Genomic DNA, 19,264 nt, shown 5'->3' with positions numbered 1-19,264 from the left:
GAGACTAACAAATTTATCTGAGCATAAGCTTTCCTGAGCTACAGCTCACTTCATCGGATGCATTCAGTGGAAAATAGTAAACCTTTCGAGTCACTCAGCAGCTGAAAAGCAACTACTCATAAAACAGGTTTGTTTAGTGCTATTCAGTGCTTCCAGCAGAATTTTTAAGATGACAAAAAAATAATCTTGAATTCCTTGGACGTACAGGGTACTGTATGCTCTAGAGAAGAGGTTTTCAACCTGTGGTCTGTGGATCCCTGGAGGTTTGCACACTGTCTTTGGAAATCTTAGGGGTCCACACCACCATTCAAAAATTTTTAGGGGTCCACAAATGGAAAAAAGGTTGAAAACCACTGCTCTAAAGTAACTACCAGAGCTATTTCAATCAGCCCTCTGTGCCAAAGGCCTTACACTTAATTTGGCTATGTAACAGCTCTGCTCAGGATGGGGCTTTTGGCAATCTGAAGATTAATAAATAATAGGGGTAAAGATACTTTCCCAGCAGTCCCACCAGTCTATATTACTCCAGCAAGCCATACAAAACCTTTCATTTGCATAAATACAAGGTTTTGTCAGCAGCACTCACTGCTGGGGCTTGGAGAGAGTGGGAGTATAGGGACTTTATTACGTAATATGAAACATCAGGGAATTTGCAAGGTACATCAGGAGGCTTTTATAACAAAGGAATCATGTTTTAAATATGAATGTATTCCCCTACCACAGAATTGTATTTAAACAGTAGTTTTGGAAGGAAATTCTAAATATATAGCAAGCGGGCATTTTGTCCATCGTAAACTACTGTTATGCTGACAGAATATCTTGAAAAGCGCCTTGCACTGGTAATAAAAATGGTTATAGCTCTGATATATTATGCATGAGTTAAGTAGCGTGCAGCTTTTACCTTCATTAGCTTTCTTGCAGAACATCCTAATTTTATATCTCCTTGCCCCCTTTTAAATCCTCATCTCTCCATACTCCCTATTAATTAAATTCAAGGTGCGAGGCTAGATAAGATTACATTTAGAAGCCCATTGTTAAAGAGGAGCAAAATTCTTTAAAGAACTAAGCAGTAGTTTTTTGAATTCTAAAATGCTGGAGCATCACATCATACTAGACTCAGATACAATTCATTCTTTGGTTGGTGATATGTAATTATCAAAGTGAGTTATTTAATCTATTTAAATAGGGTGTTAGCTCCATTATTAGAGTTTAATCCCATAGATTGTTCATAATGCAACACCTAACTTTACTACACTATACTCTTGTACTCTTTAACATTACACAGCATGCTCTGCCCTGCCCACGCTGTAAAGTCAGGAGGAAGGAATAACTTTGTGGGTGATGCTCCAACCTGGGTTCATGGATTCCAGCGGGAGCATTCTCTGGCCAGAGTGAGGGTCTCTGTAACAAGGAAATTGAGAGGGTTGGGGAAGAAAAGCAAGGTAATGGGAGGTTAGAAAGGAGTTTAGTAAGAGTTCACTCTTTGAATGTTGGTATTAGCTCACTTACCCACCCTGGACAATGAGCAATCACAACGAAGCTGAAACATCAAATGCATTACACTTGTCTTTAATTCTTTGTCATGCTGCTGTCCTGCCATTAGCACCAACAATTCAAATCTCAAATTATACACAGACATTGCACAGACTTGTTTTATCTATTAAGATGCAGAAAGGTAACTTTCTGCACGCTGGACCTGCTCTAGGGTTAAGTGTGTAAGAAAACAGCAGAGTAAGGTTTTTCGTCTTGATCTGTACCATGAAGATTAATGGTACTCTGTTACATTACAAATGGAATCAATCTGACATGCCAGAAACTACGTGCATCCAGAACTTTTCATTTTTATGTCTTGTTTCACTGTAAAAAATGACATATAGCCACCCCAAAAGGCAACGCTTTCTCTGGTTATGAAGCCGTCTTAGTACTTGCTGTTATCTCTGATGTACTGTCCTTATTATGGCTGACAGTTTGAAAAATGGCACCGCATTAAGACATCAGCGTTTAAACAACATTTTAAAAGACTCAAGATATTTAACTAAAGAATGTCTTTTGGACCATCTCATGGGTAAAAATCAACCTTCTGCAATAAATGTAAAAGGATGAAGGATGGCTCCCCACATTAGCTCTTCTCAACTGTTTGAGGCTGAGAAATAATACAGCAGCACTAAGATGAGTATCTGAAAGCATTTCACACATACACTCTTTTATAGATGCTCATGTAGGAGCCAGTGGAGTCAGCAGACCTGGGTTGTGTTCCTGGCTCTGCCACTGAATTGCTGTGTGATCCTGTGCCTTAGTTTCTCCATCATAAAATGCGGATAATGCTTAGTCCACCACTACAAAGCACCAAGAGATCTAGGGATAGGAAGCACTATAAGAGCTCCAAGGATCTTAAAGTGCTCTACAAATATTAATTCATTAAAGCCTGCAACAACCTTGCAAAATTACCCCTGTTTTATTATTACCAAGTAAATACATATAAAGTGCTTGGTGCTGCACAAGACACAAAAGAAATCACTATCTTTGCCCCTGAGACCTTGGAATCTTAGTAGACAGACAATAAACTTTAGGTTTCACAGGTAAAAAAGTGAAGCACAAAAACCTGACTTGCTCAAAGCCACACAATTTATGGAGGAACTAGCAATAGGATCCAGCTCTCCTGTCACCCAGTCTTGTGTTTCAACCAGAAGATCATTCTCATTCATTTCTTGTAGCCTTTATTAAATTATACTCCTTTTGAATTAGATTGTTTGCCTATTCAATAGATTTCAGCCAATCTACTTAAAGAATAGAATTCAGCTCTCTATTACACATATGATATGCATAGAGAACAAGGTTAGAATTATCAAAATATTGTATTTGATCGCAAAGAATCTATTTCCTCAATGAAATTCACAAATCAACGTATAAAGATATGTTGTAAACTGGCAGCGTTCAGATGTGGATCCAAATTAGGTTTACACTAGAGTTCAAGGTTGAGGGTGAAGGTTCAGGTTTGGATTAGAGGGAATTGAAATCTCAAATTGTTCTGATTAATTTTTATAAACATTGAATGGTGATAGTTCATAAAATCAGCTGTTCTTCCAGGATCCTAACACCCTGAGCCAAAATCTAATGAGAAGGGCTGAGATTTTGCTTGCATCCTCCCCAAATAGGAAAATAAAACCATTCTGGGTTTGGATCCAACCAGGAACCAAAAGTGAATGGGGTGGTTTCACATTCCAGGGTCCATATTCGAGGTTTTAGTTTTAGCCCATCTGTCGTGTAAACGAAACAAAATATCAGTGTGGAATCTACAAGACGACTCATTTTCATGCAGCAGAAGTTTTGTATTATTCAAGCTCAGTTACTACCTCCTGAGTGGGCTAAGATTTAAAAAAATAAAATAAAAAAAGCTGCCAGTAACAACTCTGAATTTTTAATTGAATTTGTAATCACTGTTTGCAGTGTGGTTGTAGAGACATGACTTAGGCTTTGTCTACGCTACCTATCTTTTAGAGACACAGGTGTACTGCTGAAAGGCGCCCAGGGTAGCTGCTGTTTGATGGCAGGAGAGAGCTCTCCCACCAACAAAAAACTTCCACCCCCAAGGAGCGGCAGCAGCTTTATCGGCAGGAGAGCACTCCTGCTGACAAAGCACTGTTCGCACTAGCGCTTTTCATCGGTAAAACTTTTGTCATTCGGGGGTGTGTGTGTTTTTTTTAACGCCCCTGAATGACAAAAGTTTTGCCAACGAAGTGTCAGTGTAGACAAACACTAAGAGCTCTGTGGCGCTGAAAAGCTTGTCTCTTTCACCAACAGAAGTTGGTCCACACACCTCGTCTTGGTAATCAGTATTAGTTTTAACCTTCCAATATACTTGATTCCTAGTGCTACCAGTGGCTAAAGGAAAAAATTGTAAGTGAAGAAGGAAGAAAACAGCAAATAAAGCTGAAAGACCTTTCCCCAATTGCAGATCGTCTTGGATGCACACTACCTCAGCTAGCAGTTGGTAAGAAATACTAAAAGTATAATTTATTGCTGCTTTCTCCCCTCTTGCTTGATACTTGACTTGGTTCACATCATAGTATTAAAGAAAAATAAACCACTCAAACTAGTACAGTAATTCACATATACTAAATTTTGTGCTTTGCTGATCTTTGGCAGATCATTGCCAACTGTCTTGCACAAAGCCATGGGTACTCCATTAGTATTCACTCATTCCATTTAAGTCTCTGAGTGAGGGATAACTTAAAAGCCTTAATAGCCAGAGAACCAGCAGTATCCTTGGGACCTGCTACATTTCAAATGGCACATTCGAAGTGACAGTGAGTAAAGATAGCTTTCTGTTTCAGAAAGATGTGATTTAAATCAAGCGATCACTCAGAAAGACAGATTAAGTCAAGTGATCATTTAGATAATAGGTTTCAGAGTAGCAGCCGTGTTAGTCTGTATCTGCAAAAAGAACAGGAGGACTTGTGGCACCTTAGAGACTAACAAATCTATTTGAGCATAAGCTTTCGTGAACTACAGCCCACTTCATCGGAGACCAGGATGCCGGGGATGGATGATGATTGATGATGTAAGATGCAGTGCTACTTTATAAGGAGGCATGCACTGACCGAACATGATGAGTAGATGAAAGGGAAGAAATGCTTTAGAATAATGTAAAATGCCAGTTTAAACTACTACTCTGTATTCTTGACCCATCATCCTCTAACAAAGACAATATCCATTTTCTTATAAAACAGCAATAAAGTGAGCTAGCAATTACTATGAATTAATCACAAGTGCCTTGGTTTCTAGCAGCGTCCCAGGAATGTGGTACCTTTGTAATAGCCAGAGACCTGATTGACTCGTGTTTTAAAATACAGCTAACACAGCAAAGAAACACCTTTTTTCAAAAGGAGAGGTCATTAATCATTAAGTGTGCTGTCTTCTCCATGTTTGCCTTGCGTCATTACTGAAATGTTGCACACAGACGGCTGTCAGAGACATGATCCTGCAGTTTAAATAGCTTAAGTAACCACTCCTGTCCCCTCGCACCAAACAAAAATCCTGCTCCTACATCAGTTTATTAGCAGCTTAAGTGGTCAGGATCTTCCATCAGAATCATTATTTCATACTTTAATATCTAGTCCCTGTGCATAAGACTAAAAGACAAAGTCTTACCTATAATCACAGGGAGTAAATGAATGCTGACTAAATCAAGATGCTGGGCGATTACCCTTTCAGCAGTTTACCAGTATAATATATAAATCAGTGGTACATGCTCACTGGGAACACTTTTTTTCTGATCATCCCATCTCAAAAAGGATATATGCTGAAATAGATAGGGGTTGGATGAATACAAACAGAGACATGGAAAGACTCCCATATGTTAAATAGTTTGGGAATGTTTAGTTGAGAGGGGAAATAAATCAGGAAGAAGATAAAGATAAAGCTATACCATATAATGAATAATATAGAGAAGGTAAATTGAGCAGTCCTATTTACCCTTTCCCATGTGAGAACAAGGAGACATTCAATGAAACAAAGGCAGCAAATTCAAAACTGAAAAAGGGAAATATTTACACAATGCCTAGTTAGCCTGAGGAACTCATTACCACAACGTAGCAAGTGCTTATTAACATTTTTTAAGGAATTTGACTTTTACATGGATAATTAAAACATTCAGTTATATTAGATGGGATCCTTCTTTAAAAAAAAAAAAGTGATATAAACTCTCATGCTTCAGGACACAAACCAACCACTATCTGACAGGGATGAGGAAGAAACTAGCTCTATGGACAGGTTATTCTATAGTTATCTACTAAGGGGTTTCTTGCACCCTCTTCTGAAACATGTTATTGACCACTGTCAGATAAATAGATTCTGGACTAGACTGATCTAGATGCAGTATGACAATTCCTGTGTTCCTAACAGTCATGTAAACTTATTCCCAGCATGGTGCCTGCGAAATGAAGGTGTGAGTTCTGTTCTTCTAGGATCTTCCAATCCACAGCAACTGATAGAAAATCTTGGAGCCATTCAGGCAAGTAGTGTATGAATAAATCCTAATAATATCAAGAGCATTTACTTACTTCTCTTCAAAGTTGTTTCAAAGTAGCATTGTACATACCCTGAGTCTAGGATGTTCAGTATACTGAATTTAAAGGTTTAATACATTTTCAGTTCCAGTTCCTCTGCAGTCTACTGATAACTTTAATTAAAGAAACAAATATAGTCTACTTCACTGGAGCCCACAAATATTATTTTCCAATCTCCGGTAGTCTTCTACAGGAGAATTTAATAATCGAGGTCTGCGCTGATATTAAATACCCCATAGCATTTTTCATGAGGGGCTTCCTCAGATATCCTTGACCACAAACTTCCCTCCCATCACTGTTCAATTATGTTTAACATGTGTATAGTTTACAAAATGCCCTGAGATCCTCAGAAGAAAATTACAGCAGATCTTCTAGTATACAGTCATTACAATTTGGGAAGGAAGGAAGGCAGGCACCATATAAATGTAAACTATTTACCCTACAGAGACAGAGAACTCCTACATTATTTTATACAATTGGTTTAATTTTGGAAAATCTGTTTAATCCAGAATACCCATTAAGCAATCCTGTTAACATATGGGCTTTATTTTTTCTTCATCTGTAGGTTCTTCCCAAGATGACATCACACATTGTAAGTGAAATAGATAATATTCTAGGGAATAAGCCCATCAGCAAGAAGGACTACAGATCATAATGCAATGCATGGTTACACAGGACTGCATGGTTAAAATAGTGCTCTGTATATAGTACAGTACTGACTTACTATCCAGTCATTAGACTCATGCAGCAGCTTGCTGCTCAGTCTCTATTGTTACTGGATTTTTCAAGGTGTGTGCTGTTGCCACCAATCTGCAGTAAAATTCAAAAGCACAGTTGATCTCTCTTACAACTGAGAATATTCTTTGTATATTCTTATCTCTGACTAAAGTCATTGACTTACTTTTCTCTTCGCTCCTCATGCTTATGCAGTGAAGTACACATATCAAGCAAAAAAAAAACCCAACCACAAAAACTATTTATATCCTTTAGGTACTTGGTAATTAAAGAAGGATGTACAGATATATTTTTTCAATGAACAAAAACAAAACTTACAGTTTTAGTAAAAATGCATTCTAAGAAATTTCAACTATAAAAATTCTTCAGCTAGATCATAGAATGAGCGAGTTCAAAATTTTCAAATGCAATTTTTATATAGGCTTTAGGCTGTAGCTGAAAAAGGACCTTACAGTAAAAAGTCAGAAAATTAATTACTACATGGTTCTGCTTCTAAATAGTCCAGTTAAGAATTCTGCATATTGAGTATGCTCAGCTGTTCATTATATAATTCACAGTTGGTGTAAAATATCAGAAAACCAGATATTTGTTTCGGTGAAAAGGTTACATTTGCTCTGACTGTATTCTGGAAATCAGCCATAAGTAGTATTTTTAAACAATGAGTTTTGTGAAAGTGTTTAATCCTTACACAGGAAACACTGGTGCATTTATCAGTTATTCTGCCCATTTTAAGAACAGCTTCATAAATATAGTAACCTCACTTTGCTTTGTAAAATGCATTTACTGTTACTTTAGGAAGTGTATACGTATGCAGTACATGTGTGAAATACACTTACTGAAGAGTACGGTTATGTACAGTACATATAAGACCCTTGTATACCATTTTTCCTAACTTCATAACACAGGAGAGTTGCACACATTTTTCAGATGACAACAACAGACCATAGATACTGATATTTTTAAAGTTAAAATGTTTTTCTTCCATTTCATCCCATGATCTATGGTATGTGTAAATGAACTTAGCTGCTGTATATTAGAACCGCAATCTATCTTCTGCTTGTACACAATAAAAGCATTTTGTGCATCTAACCTTTTAACGAGAACATTTATTACAATCAATTAATTATTTTGTTTTTAGGACAAGAAAATACATATATTACGCTCAGCAGCAAGGTGAAAATAGTTTTGCAAGATCCATAAAAATATTAAATGAGATTTTCCATTGAAATGAAGGAGATGTAAATGATTTCTTTGACCCACAAAGATCTTACTACTTTTTCAGTGATCAGCTGCCCAAAAGAGGGCGCATGGAGCAGAAAAAAGCCCATTATTGTTAGATGACGGGGACATCCCATACAGTACGTTTCACCCACAGCTTTTTACTGATCAGTGCCACATGCTTAAAATGTTTAATGCATAGTTTAAGACATATTTAAATACATCAGTGCAGTTTCTTGGCTTCTTAACTCTTGTGTGAAGTGAAAGGGCTTCAGGAGTTAGTATACGTTACAAAGGTGAAAAAGTGAAATGCACTCTTTTGCAGGCTACTGACTGAACTATTCCCTTATTTGTGCCGGTCCCTTTTCTCTTTTAGGACACATTCCTTGTTTCCCCCTCAGTCATACAGGAATCCTGCACTCTCTCTGTGTAAACCAAAATTAAGAATTCTTGCCTGTTACAGAGATTAATGTAATAAATACTCATTAAAAAGGGAGATGGCACTGTCCATTATTCAGAGAGAAAACTAATACGAAGAGTCAAGTGGTCTAATAATTTGGCAGATAGCAATGGAATGCCAAGTAACAAACAACTTTTAGGCTAACCTTCACTCTACTTATGGCATTGGGAGCATCTCTAAGCCAGCTGTCAGGGAGAGGTTATAATAGCACACAATCTTTGTCACTTTAGACACTCCTACCATCGCTGTGATTTATAGACACTGATCTCCTCTAAAGGGAAACAGAGAGAGGGGGAAACTGTTATGCAAGCATGACATGATTTGGAGAAAATGAGGGGGGGGTTAAATTAAGAGTCCAAAAATGATTTGGGTTTCAAATATTTGTTAAGCTTCTTATCCTATAACATCATATAATTCTCAGGAGAAACTCTAACCTGATAAGATGGTCTCCAGGCCTTACAAACATAACCATTCCAAAAAAACTAAGCTAAAGAGAAAAGATGTTAGTAAAATATTCAATGAGCTGACAGTAACAGCATTTCATTGTTGGTAACCTGTCACCTAGAGAAAAATACCAGCAACTTCCTAAAAGGCTGAAAGTCTAGGTCCCTCTCCTGCAAATCCATGTTCTTAACTATGCATGTGAGTACTGTAGTCCCATTTAAGAGTCAGTGGTACTATTTGTGAGTTGGATGCATTAGGGCCCAACATTTATTCTGCCATGTTCTTCCTTTTTGGTTTCTATCCTCCCCACAACTCTACCTCAGTGCAGAAGTGGGAGTTTGTTGTTGTTCTCAAAGTACAATGAATCCCACTATGCTAGGTTCTGTACAAACAGAATAAGAGGCAGACCTTACCTGTGATGTCAAGCCCACCATTCTCCAGTGGCCCAGGGCAGAAAAGACCACAATTCAAGGTGAAAACACCTGAAAACAGTCTAGAACAATTTTCTGAAAGATAGCTTTCTGCAGCAGCAGCAGAAAAGAACAAAACATATCCAAACTTTTTCCTCTCTGAAAGTCATCTTTAAGCTTCTCCATGTAAAATACTTAGACAAACCCTGCATACTCTAAGGCAAGCCAGACCTAATACTTGCACCACTCTAGAACTGCAAACTGGAAGTTCTGCAGAGGCTTTATTTAAATATTAAAAAGGCAGTTAATCTTCCTTGTAGATGAAAATATGGTACAGTATCACATCTTGTATTTCAGTATTGCATTTTATTTTAACCTGTCCCTATGTTCAGTTTTTAGGATGCCACAGATTTGTATAGGCAACACAGCCATTGTGTTAGCTATAAGTTTTGGTATTAGAGGGGCTATGGGGGGGGACGGGGAAGAGAACGAGAGCAATTGAGCTTTGAGCAAATAGAGCAGTTTGGGGTTGTTGACTAGGGACATTGGTAGGAAAATCTAGCATATCCCCATCCCAGTCAAAAAGGGGTTAAAGACATCCTCTATGCAGTCAGCCCCAATCCAGCACACCTGTGTGGTGTGTCAAGCCTGGAGAAGAGCAGGTCCTTAAAAGGGAAAAATAAGAAGGAGTCCTTGTGGCACCTTAGAGACTAACAAATTTATTTGGACATAAGCTTTCGTGGGTTAGAACCCACTTCATCAGATGCATGGAGTGAAAATACACTAGCAGGATGTAGGGCAAGGTCAGGCTGCCACAATCACAGAGCTCTACTTATAGTTTGCCAACTGAAAATCTTAGAAATTTAGAAGGTAAATATTAAGAAGCCCACTACAGTCAGTATTCTTGAACTTTTTATTAAAACGTTTCAAATTATAAGTATTAAGAGATGGATTGTCACTTTTTGTAACTAATGGGTTAAGCTCTTTTATACATATCAAAAAACCCATCATATTTGCAAGTCTGCCACAGAGTTCAGAGCACGGCTATTTTCTGTGCTTTGGAGTGATAGCCTAATCCAGTTTATGGAAACTCCAACAGAAACATCTGACAAATCATCCTTATTATGATTACAAAGTAATTCCAAGGAGTTAAGCTTATAACAGTTTTTGAATTGGTATTATTTCCTTCCTTCTGCCACTTAAGTTTGATTCATTCAATTTTATTTTTACAATATCTTACCAAGTAACCAAAGCTAAATTCAAAGTTTGCTTTACATTTATTGTTGTAAAAAAGCTCAAGTTTTCAGACTGCTTACACTTGCCACCCTTAAGTCTTTAATGAAATTGGATCCACCCACAAATATGAACAGATGACCACTGTTTTGTCTATTTGGAGCCTGTAGATAGCAGGGCAATCAGTCCAGATGAAGCACTTATAGACAGAATGTAGTTTCTGTGGGGAGAAGGTTAAGGATGTAAACTTAAAGCTACCACAAGTAACATCTCTTGCAATAAACATCTACAGTAGGAGTCTGAAGAGAAAGAGTGGAAACAGAGTTTTGCTACATTTGATTTTTTTAATAGATACTGCATACTTGAAGTCTAGTTTAGAGACAGATGCTATTAGGAATTAAGCCTATTTATAAGTGTGTTAATTTTAAAAAACATCATCTATAAAACCTAGACTAGCCCCCAAAGAGAAGTTTTAAATGCTGTTAACCAGGCAGCATATCTTGACTACTGCATCAAATCAGTGCTGCATAAAGTAAGCTACTTCAGATCTGGAGGAAGTGATTTCACATTCAGGAAATGACTGCAGAGTAGCACAACAGCCCACAGCAACTAATATTTACATTTCCTGACAAGAACATATCATAGGGCAGTTCCATATTAACATGAACTAGCTTACTGCAGCGCACACCATTGCATCAAGTTATCCATACCACAGCAGCTTCTTCATATGAGAACGTTCACCCAAGAATGTTCAATGCTAAATGAGAACAAAAACCATCAGCATGCAAGTACAGGTTGGAGCTGCCTTGGTAATCTCTATTTAGGCTGTTCTATAACTTAATGCCCAAATGTCATTGGACAAACTAAATTACGAAACTACCTGGCTATCAATAAAAAGCTTGTGAACAGTTCTCAGCTTGTTTACAGTGAAATAGTAAAGGATACACAGTGGGGTTGAAATTCTTCAACAGAAAGAATGAAGCAATGATGACCAAGACGAGAAAGAGGGTGTTGTTGTAGAAGATAGAAAATGTTGTTGCTTCGTAATCCGCAACTTCGTTTTTCTTCCACAGAATTCTATGTATAAATGCAAATAAATTTTAAACATTTGTAGATTAATACAAATCTGGACACTAACACCACTACTGCAGCACTCCTTCAGAGAGAGCACCTTGTAGGACAGTAAAAAAAGGACACACTGAAACCTCTCGATAAAGTACCTTTTACCATGACAGAATGAGTTACTGTACATCAAGTCACCATAATAGGACTATGTCATTTCTGTCACCGATAAATTAATAAAACCAGATGCATGCAATGCTGTTTAACATTGTTGTGTCTCTTCTTCTTTCCATAACAGAATATGAAGAAACCACAAGGGCACAATTGTGTCCCAAATAACCAAGTTTAACAACTATACAAAGACATTCCCTGCCTAGCTGCATACATACTGCTCCTCTGACTGTTTTCAGGCTGCTTCTACAACAGAGAATGCAATCAGGGCTACTTGAGGCTTGACAAGCTAGTTACAGAAATACTAACCCATATTTATTGAGTATACGCGTACATACTTAAGTCATTTTGGACCCAGATTCTTGAAAAACATAAGGTCACAAAAACTGAACCTTTATTACTAGATTGAGATGAATACTCATTTTGCAGGTACAGTGTCCATGCTGTCAATCCAAGGGAAAACATGGTCCTTGCTCTAAAAAGCTGATGGTTCAATTCCCAGAAGTATTCATCAGCACCTCTCAAAAGAGTCATAAGTGTCTTAAGTTTGTTTTTTTATAGCTATCAAACAAAGTATTCCTAATATACCCATCACTAAAGTTCTTAGTCATTAAATTCAAATTTGAGATCCACTTTGTCTATCAAGGGTCTAACCTTCACCACTCCTTAATACAGCTTCTCTTTTTTAAAAAAAAAAAAAAAAATCCATTATTCAGACTCAGTTATAGGAACGCTTTTGTGAAAAGCTGAGTTTTCACGTTCCAAAGACAGTCAGTCTTGGCCTCTCTGATCCTGTCTTGATAAATGGTTCCAAAGACAGACTTTCTGTTAACAATCCTGCCTCAGCTCAAAAGTGCTTCACCATAGGATCTATCAGCTGCAGAGTTCCCACGGACTGTAGATGTCTTCTCAAGTCATGAAGGAAGAGACAGTGACTAATATCCTATCAAGAGCCTTTAAAATTAGGATCCTAGTCATACAAAATATTATGAAACATTACAGTGAGAATTAAAGGAGATTACCTCTCATCCTTCTCTTTGCGAGACATCTTCCTATTGTCTGCCTCAGAAAGTTTGCGAGTAACTTCTTTGGAAACAGCATCTTCTCTCTTTTGGGCTACTCTGCAATGATATGAGTTTTGATCAGAATCAAAATATGAAAGTTTAATAACTACAGTTTCTTCTCATTTACATTATGGGAGTCAAAAACAAACCAAAACATTTAGCAACTTTGTATCAAATTAAACAGACACCAACTGAAAGCTAGTTGATTTTTAGAGAATTAATCAAATGTAGTTTCTGGTACTACAGCTGCCCATGAGACCTTTACCAAAGTTGGTTCTTTTCCTTTTCGTTAAAAATGTCTTTCCACACAGAAATGGGATAGACCTACACAAACAGGAGAAATCGATTGCCAATGTAAGGGAAAGTACCAACTTTCTTGTAAGTTTGGTGTTAAGGCCATCAAATCAGACAACTAAAAAAAATATTGTTTCCCTCTGATCTTTCAGCTATAGTGATCTCAGGAGTTACATGCAACAATTGTAAGAACAGACTTAAGCATGATTTTCAAGTAATAGTCTCATAAACCCTCAGCACACTGACGTTTTGAGACAGCAGTCATTCACTTGGCTGAGGATGCTCATCTCCACAGTGAAACCAATGACATTCTAATTTTTCTTCTGATGGTTTAGGATTTTCAGCAGAAATTTACCAATCAAAATCTGAGCTTGATGCTTAAGAACTCCATTCAATCAAGAGTTAGGACAATTCACTGACCAATGCAATATCAGAAGTCATGGAAAAGCAGATTAGAACTTCCGAAGCTACTCCAATCCTTATGTAAAACAAAAAATTTTTTAAACTAGAATTACATTTTGGAGCAGAAGAGGAGACGCGTTCTTAGAGAATCTCCTTCATGCAGTGGACACACCCTGCATCCTTTAAGATACTCCTCCGAGTGGCAAATGATGCTTCAGGGAGTTGAGCTTTATTCAATACACCAGAATTGGATAAAAATTTGAATAAACAACCCACTGTAAATGTTAATTTCACTATCTCTGTTATGAAAAGATACATTCAAATTGTTAGCAAGCTTACTTGTGTTTGAGAACAAACTTGACATTCTTGTATGCGAAGGCTACCAGATATGTACTGACAAGGGTCATTACACTGTACAGGACTGCAGACTGAACAAGATCCATGTGCCATATCCGCCAGTACAGCCCTAAAAAACCAGAATATTCATAAAGATTTATTCACTTCCCCATTAAGCGAGAGAGGTTCCGAACATTTTTGTCTTCACTACATTTGCTCTAGAATTAGTCATATGTGTTGGACGGAAATAAGACAGCGCTGTCAATTTTTTAAAATGTCACTTTCCTGAGGCAGAGAAGATCTATGTTTTTAGGGGCTCATCTGTGACACTCTCACAGCAAGGGTGCTAGTACTAGGGTGCAGTAGCACCCCCTGGCTTGAAGTGGTTTCCATCATATACGGGGTTTATAGTTTTGTTCAATGGCTTTCAGCACCCCCACTACACAAATTTTTCCCACGCCTCTGCCAAACAATTAAGTGCAGGGAAGCTGAAGGCCAAGTTAGTCACGGCAGGATTTGGAAGGCGATGCCTCTCTTCACCTTGCTGGAGCAAATGCCCCAGAGGGCGTTGCAATTTCAGAGCGGGCGGTGGGACTCGGGATCCCCCCCCCGTGGATACACGAACGGCCCCATGGCAGATTCCACGAGAGCCGCTGGTTTGCTCCGGCCTCACGCATCACGTCTCCCTTCTCCAGGGCAGGAGGCAGCCGGCTGCCAGCGCTGGAAGATGGGCTCAGGGGCTTGCCGCTGCCCGGGGGCCCCGGCACAGGACGTAGCCGCGATACGCCCGCTGCTCAGACCCCTCCACCCCGCAGCTCTCCCCCCACTAACGTGCCACGTCGCCACCACGGAGGCTGCCTCGAGCCGCGACCCCTCCCCCGGGACCGCCGGGCCGGAAAGGAAGCGGCGGGAGCCGAGCCCGCCAGACACGGAGCGACCGGGGTGAGCCCGCCCGGCCCCTCAGGGATGGCGGCCCAAGGAGAGCCCCGCTCGCTGGCTCGCCGCGCGGGCACTCACAGATGGGGATGGCGGACACGATGAAGGCGTTGCCGAAGAAGAGCGCCGAGGACTTGGCCGAGAGGTTGCGGCTGAAGTCCTGCAGGAGCAGGTCCTCCTCCGACTGCTGCCGGGCCCCGCTACCGCCTTTCGGAGCCATCGCCGAGACCTGCCGAGCGAGAAACCCAACCGCTGGTCCTGCCCGGGACCCGTAGCTGAGGCAGCCAACGTACACTCAGCACACACAGCCGAAGGGCGGGGGGGCGCCTCTGCCCCGAGTCCTTCCGGGGTCAACATGCAGCCTCTCCTCTCCTCCCGGCCGCGAAACGCCCCGGAAAGCGGCTAGTTTCCGCTGTCTAAACGAGCGGATTCCGACAAGAGCGTCGTATCAAACAAACGCCGGAGAAAATATTTCCGACTCCCAGCAGAGCGGGGATCGCTTCCGGGTCACCAGGCCCGGCCGACGTGGAAGGCGACGGAGGGGGGGAGGGGTCACTTTCCACGTGCCTCGAGAGGGGCAGGCGACGTGGGTGTGGGGTGGAGCGGCGTAAGCGCACAGAGATGCTGAAGAAGCCGGCTGGTGGGCGGAGCATCCCCGCCAGTATCCGGGCCCGGGGGAAGGTGCCCTGGGCCGCAGCCGGGAGCCTCGAGTTCACGGCCAGCCCTCACCCCGCCGAGCCCTCCAGAGCCTCGGGCCACCCCGTCAGGGGACGCCGTTATCGCTCGCTCCTTTCGCGGGCCGCTAAGCGCTGGCGCGAGCCAGGCCTCTGATGCGCCAGGGTCGGTCCCCGCCACGTCCCCTCTCTGTCACCACCAGCAATGAACTCTGACTAGCGAATTCGCCCATGCAGCCTTTTGCATAAAGTGTCACGGGTGCAGCTGCGCAAGAGATGGCAGCTGGGACTGGCCCAGGGGAGCTGCCTCGGTCAGTCTGTCCCACGGTACCAGTGCAGCCCTGAGCGCCTCCCCCTGCTTGTGCTCTGAAGTGCCACAGCAGCGGCCCACGGTGACCTCACCCTGCTGGGTCGTTGCTGGCCTTGCAGTGGTTTCGCACCTACGTGTCAGCCCTGCAACACAGCACACTGACCTCGCGCCGAAAGCGCTTCGCTGCACCAACGTGAGCATGCAATGTCGGGAGGTCGCCGCTCTACGCAAAGTCACCTAGGAGCGTACGGACTGTATTACACATTATGAATACCGTTGCCTCAAGATCTCATCGTCTTGCAACGCTGCTGTTGCCACCTGCTATGATTACTGTGGCTGAGAGCACTGAGATCTGCCAGCTTGCAGGATTGGGGACCAAGTTTTTTAAGGTAATGAGTGAGTACCTCCTGTGATAATGTCATAGGACATGCCCTACTAGGACGTTTTTAATTATGAATACTGAATTAGGCTAAGTACATTGAAAAACTAAGAAACCAGTAAGAAAGCATGTATGTGAGAAACTGGAGGAAAGAGAGCACTAGTAAACAACATTTACTGTTTGTCCTAACCACCCTTTTAAAATGTAGTTGGCATAGCTCCTTTGCAGCTATTTCTCTCTCGCTTGTTTCAACTTTTGGAACTTTCACAAGTAGGGTTGGGAGAATATTCCATAATCTAATAGATCTTGCTATTAGGATATTTTCCTTGGTGTAATTTTGTTCCATTACTTCATGTCCTCTAGGACAAAGCAGTTCTTCTCTCCGTCCTTAGTATTTACACATACATTTACACATACATGAGGATAATTTACAAAAAAATTATTATTGTTTAGCCAAAATAGAAATGGTTAGTTCTTTTAATCTTTTCTCATAAATCAGTCCATCTTGAAGCTCTCTGCTTAATTTTCGAATTTGTTGTTCTCTCTGATGTGAGAAAACTTAGGTGCTGTAGGGAAGTGGTACCTGAAAATTTCAAAATTAATTTGAGAGATACATCCATGAAAAAATCTAAGCATGGTTGACTCTTTCTGGACCTCCTTTTGTTAAACTGAAAATTCATACTGAAAGTTGATTTAATTATTTGAAATTTACCAAAATGTAGACCAACAAGACTGCTTAGAGTGGCACTGTATTGTGATAGCAGGGCTAGTGTCAGTGATGTCATGCTACCTATGGGCCAAGGGGGAAACAACACATCAGCAAATGACAGGTTTCAGAGTAGCAGCCGTGTTAGTCTGTATTCGCAAAAAGAAAAGAAGTACTTGTGGCACCTTAGAGACTAACCAATTTATTTGAGCATGAGCTTTCGTGAGCTACAGCTCACTTCATCAGATGCATACCGTGGAAACTGCAGCAGACTTTATATATACACAGAGAATATGAAACAATACCTCCTCCCACCCCACTGTCCTGCTGGTAATAGCTTATCTAAAGTAATCTTCAGGTTAGGCCATTTCCAGCACAAATCCAGGTTTTCTCACCCTCCACCCCCCCACACAAATTCACTCTCCTGCTAGTGATAGCCCATCCAAAGTGACAACTCTTTACACAATGTGCATGATAATGAAGTTAGGCCATTTCCTGCACAAATCCAGGTTCTCTCACTCCCTCACCCCCCTCCAAAAACCCACCCCCATACACACACAAACTCACTCTCCTGCTGGTAATAGCTCATCCAAACTGACCACTCTCCAAGTTTAAATCCAAGTTAAACCAGAACATCTGGGGGGGGGGTAGGAAAAAACAAGAGGAAATAAGCAAATGAGTCCCTCCCCCAGTTGTCAGTCATGGCTTGAAATATAGCTAGGGCATTTATAACCATTAGGTGGTGCCGTTACTTCTTCTCACACTTAGTACCCTTAGCCTGCAAACATTAGTTCATGCTGTACCTCCCTCCTATTACAACACTATTTTATTTTAAGCACTATCGGTGAGGTTTTATTTTTAGCACTGTTTTGCATTTTCACTAAATTGTAAAATCCAGTAATTAGTAATGGGATTCCCCATATAGTCCATTCACCCTTGTCTTAAAGCCATTTTTTTGCCTGTCTCTAGACAATACAACTGTACTAGCTTGTAGTTGGAAGGATTTCTTCACACCCCAAAAGGGTGAAAAATTTAATTAAATAACAAAAAAAAGCATAAACTCTTCAAAAAAGACGTTCCATAGGTCCAAGTTTTTAATGGTATTTAGGCACCGAAGGATGCACAGAGGCACCTTAGTGGTATTTTCAAAAACACCTACGTGCCTAACTGCCATGGCACCTAGACACTTTTGAAAATCCCATTAGTTGTCTGTCTTAAGGCGCCTAACTTCCTTTAAAAATCTGACCCATAGTGTCCCAGTTCATCGCAGCATCTTTAGGTTACACTAAATGTGTTCTGGAAATGCTTTATACTATACAACAGACCTCAACAGTCCTTTGGCAAATGCTGTTTGCCCCTAGATGGCACTCTAAAATTTCTATTAAATATAAAGTAAGAAAGTAGTAAGGAAGACTGGGAATATTGAGATTTGCCTGTGGGTTCTTCTTAAAACAAACAGTAAAACAACCACATGTTTACTAATGATACTATTTATTTATGTGACTAAGCAGTGTGCAAATGTTCTAGTCAAAGGAACTTTCTGTCTAAGACATGTTATTACTCAGAGAATTGACCAGAGCGTTACATACATTTCTCCGTTTTAGTAGTGTGGGTAATTTTTTTTTTTTTAAGCAATATAGCATGTAGGATAGGAATCCAAGTTCCTGTCCCAGCACTGGGTACACACAGGAGGGAGAACCTCACTTTGGAACAGTATCTTCTTCCTTCTGGTCAACTAGACCATTTGCTTTTCAAATCCAAACTGGCTGAATAAGTATTGTAAGTAGGGATTGTTGTAACCATGTCTGAACCATATTTAAATATGTTTTTAAACATAGTTACATTGCAAATACTAAAAGAGTTTTGTCTCCAGTCTGAAGAGGCTTCAAGAGCATGTGGTAAGGAAGTTAGTTTTCATTTATTTGGTTTGATAACTTTGTTCGCTTATGCCATTTGTTGAAAGCTGGATGAGAGAGAAAACTTATTGTAGTAAAGTGGTTATAATTAAGGCTACATTTTAGTCACAGGTATTTTTAGTAAAAGTAATGAACAGGGCATGGGAAGTAAACAAAAAATCATGGCTCGTGACCTGTCTATGACTTTTACTATATACCCCTAACTAAAACTTGTGGGGGGGAAGGGCTGTGGGTGCTTGGGGAGTATGTGGTCCAGGGGCACTGTGGGTGCTGGGTGAGGTGGCCTGGGACCCCACTAGTGCTGAGGGAGGATGGGCAGCAGCGGCCCACTGGTGCTGGGTGGCGTCGGTGGCTCAAAACTCAACAACAGCCATTTCCTTTCTGAACACCTTTGCCTTTGATTCAAAACAAAGTCACATCTAAAACAGGGTCCAGTCACAGTCCTG

At 40.5% G+C, this 19,264-nt stretch overlaps 3 protein-coding genes across 7 annotated transcripts in view; 2 read left to right on the top strand and 1 right to left on the bottom strand.

Moving 5' to 3' along the window:
- The window catches only part of KCNAB1 (potassium voltage-gated channel subfamily A regulatory beta subunit 1), a 228,393-nt gene extending 221,670 nt beyond the window's left edge, over positions 1–6,723 (top strand). For all 5 annotated transcript variants that reach the window (XM_077826229.1, XM_077826226.1, XM_077826227.1 and 2 more), the window contains 3 exons: positions 3,871–3,991; positions 5,925–6,013; positions 6,634–6,723. In XM_077826229.1, coding sequence (XP_077682355.1) covers positions 3,871–3,991; positions 5,925–6,013; positions 6,634–6,723 — 300 coding nt within the window. The remainder of the gene's footprint in view (positions 1–3,870; positions 3,992–5,924; positions 6,014–6,633) is intronic.
- A 3,511-nt stretch (positions 6,724–10,234) lies between these two features.
- Positions 10,235–15,305, bottom strand: SSR3 (signal sequence receptor subunit 3). The gene is made up of 5 exons (XM_077825912.1): positions 14,915–15,305; positions 13,901–14,027; positions 12,824–12,922; positions 11,514–11,645; positions 10,235–10,788 (listed from the first exon to the last, which is right to left on the bottom strand). Exons 1-5 carry the CDS (start codon positions 15,051–15,053, stop codon positions 10,722–10,724), a joined length of 564 nt encoding a protein of 187 aa, XP_077682038.1. The 5' UTR covers positions 15,054–15,305; the 3' UTR covers positions 10,235–10,721.
- A 126-nt stretch (positions 15,306–15,431) lies between these two features.
- TIPARP (TCDD inducible poly(ADP-ribose) polymerase) overlaps positions 15,432–19,264 on the top strand; it is a 61,783-nt gene continuing 57,950 nt past the window's right edge. The window contains exon 1 of the mRNA XM_077825910.1: positions 15,432–16,206. The gene's annotated coding sequence lies outside the window, so the exon portion shown is untranslated. The remainder of the gene's footprint in view (positions 16,207–19,264) is intronic.

The sequence above is a fragment of the Eretmochelys imbricata genome, chromosome 9, assembly GCF_965152235.1.
Source record: "Eretmochelys imbricata isolate rEreImb1 chromosome 9, rEreImb1.hap1, whole genome shotgun sequence".
Classification (NCBI taxonomy): domain Eukaryota; kingdom Metazoa; phylum Chordata; order Testudines; family Cheloniidae; genus Eretmochelys; species Eretmochelys imbricata.
This window is presented reverse-complemented; position numbering and strand designations above follow the sequence as displayed.

What these genes read in the sequence shown, in the direction of transcription:
- SSR3 (XM_077825912.1), bottom strand. Translation starts at nt 15,053, where the DNA reads ATGGCTCCGAAAGGCGGTAGCGGGGCCCGGCAGCAGTCGGAGGAGGAC. An exon ending in CGTGTCCGCCATCCCCATCT is followed by an intron (nt 14,028 to 14,914) that starts GTGAGTGCCCGC and finishes CTGGTTTTTTAG; the next exon opens with GGCTGTACTGGCGGATATGG. An exon ending in AAGAATTTCAACCCCACTGT is followed by an intron (nt 10,789 to 11,513) that starts GTATCCTTTACT and finishes TTCTCCCCACAG; the next exon opens with AAACTACATTCTGTCTATAA.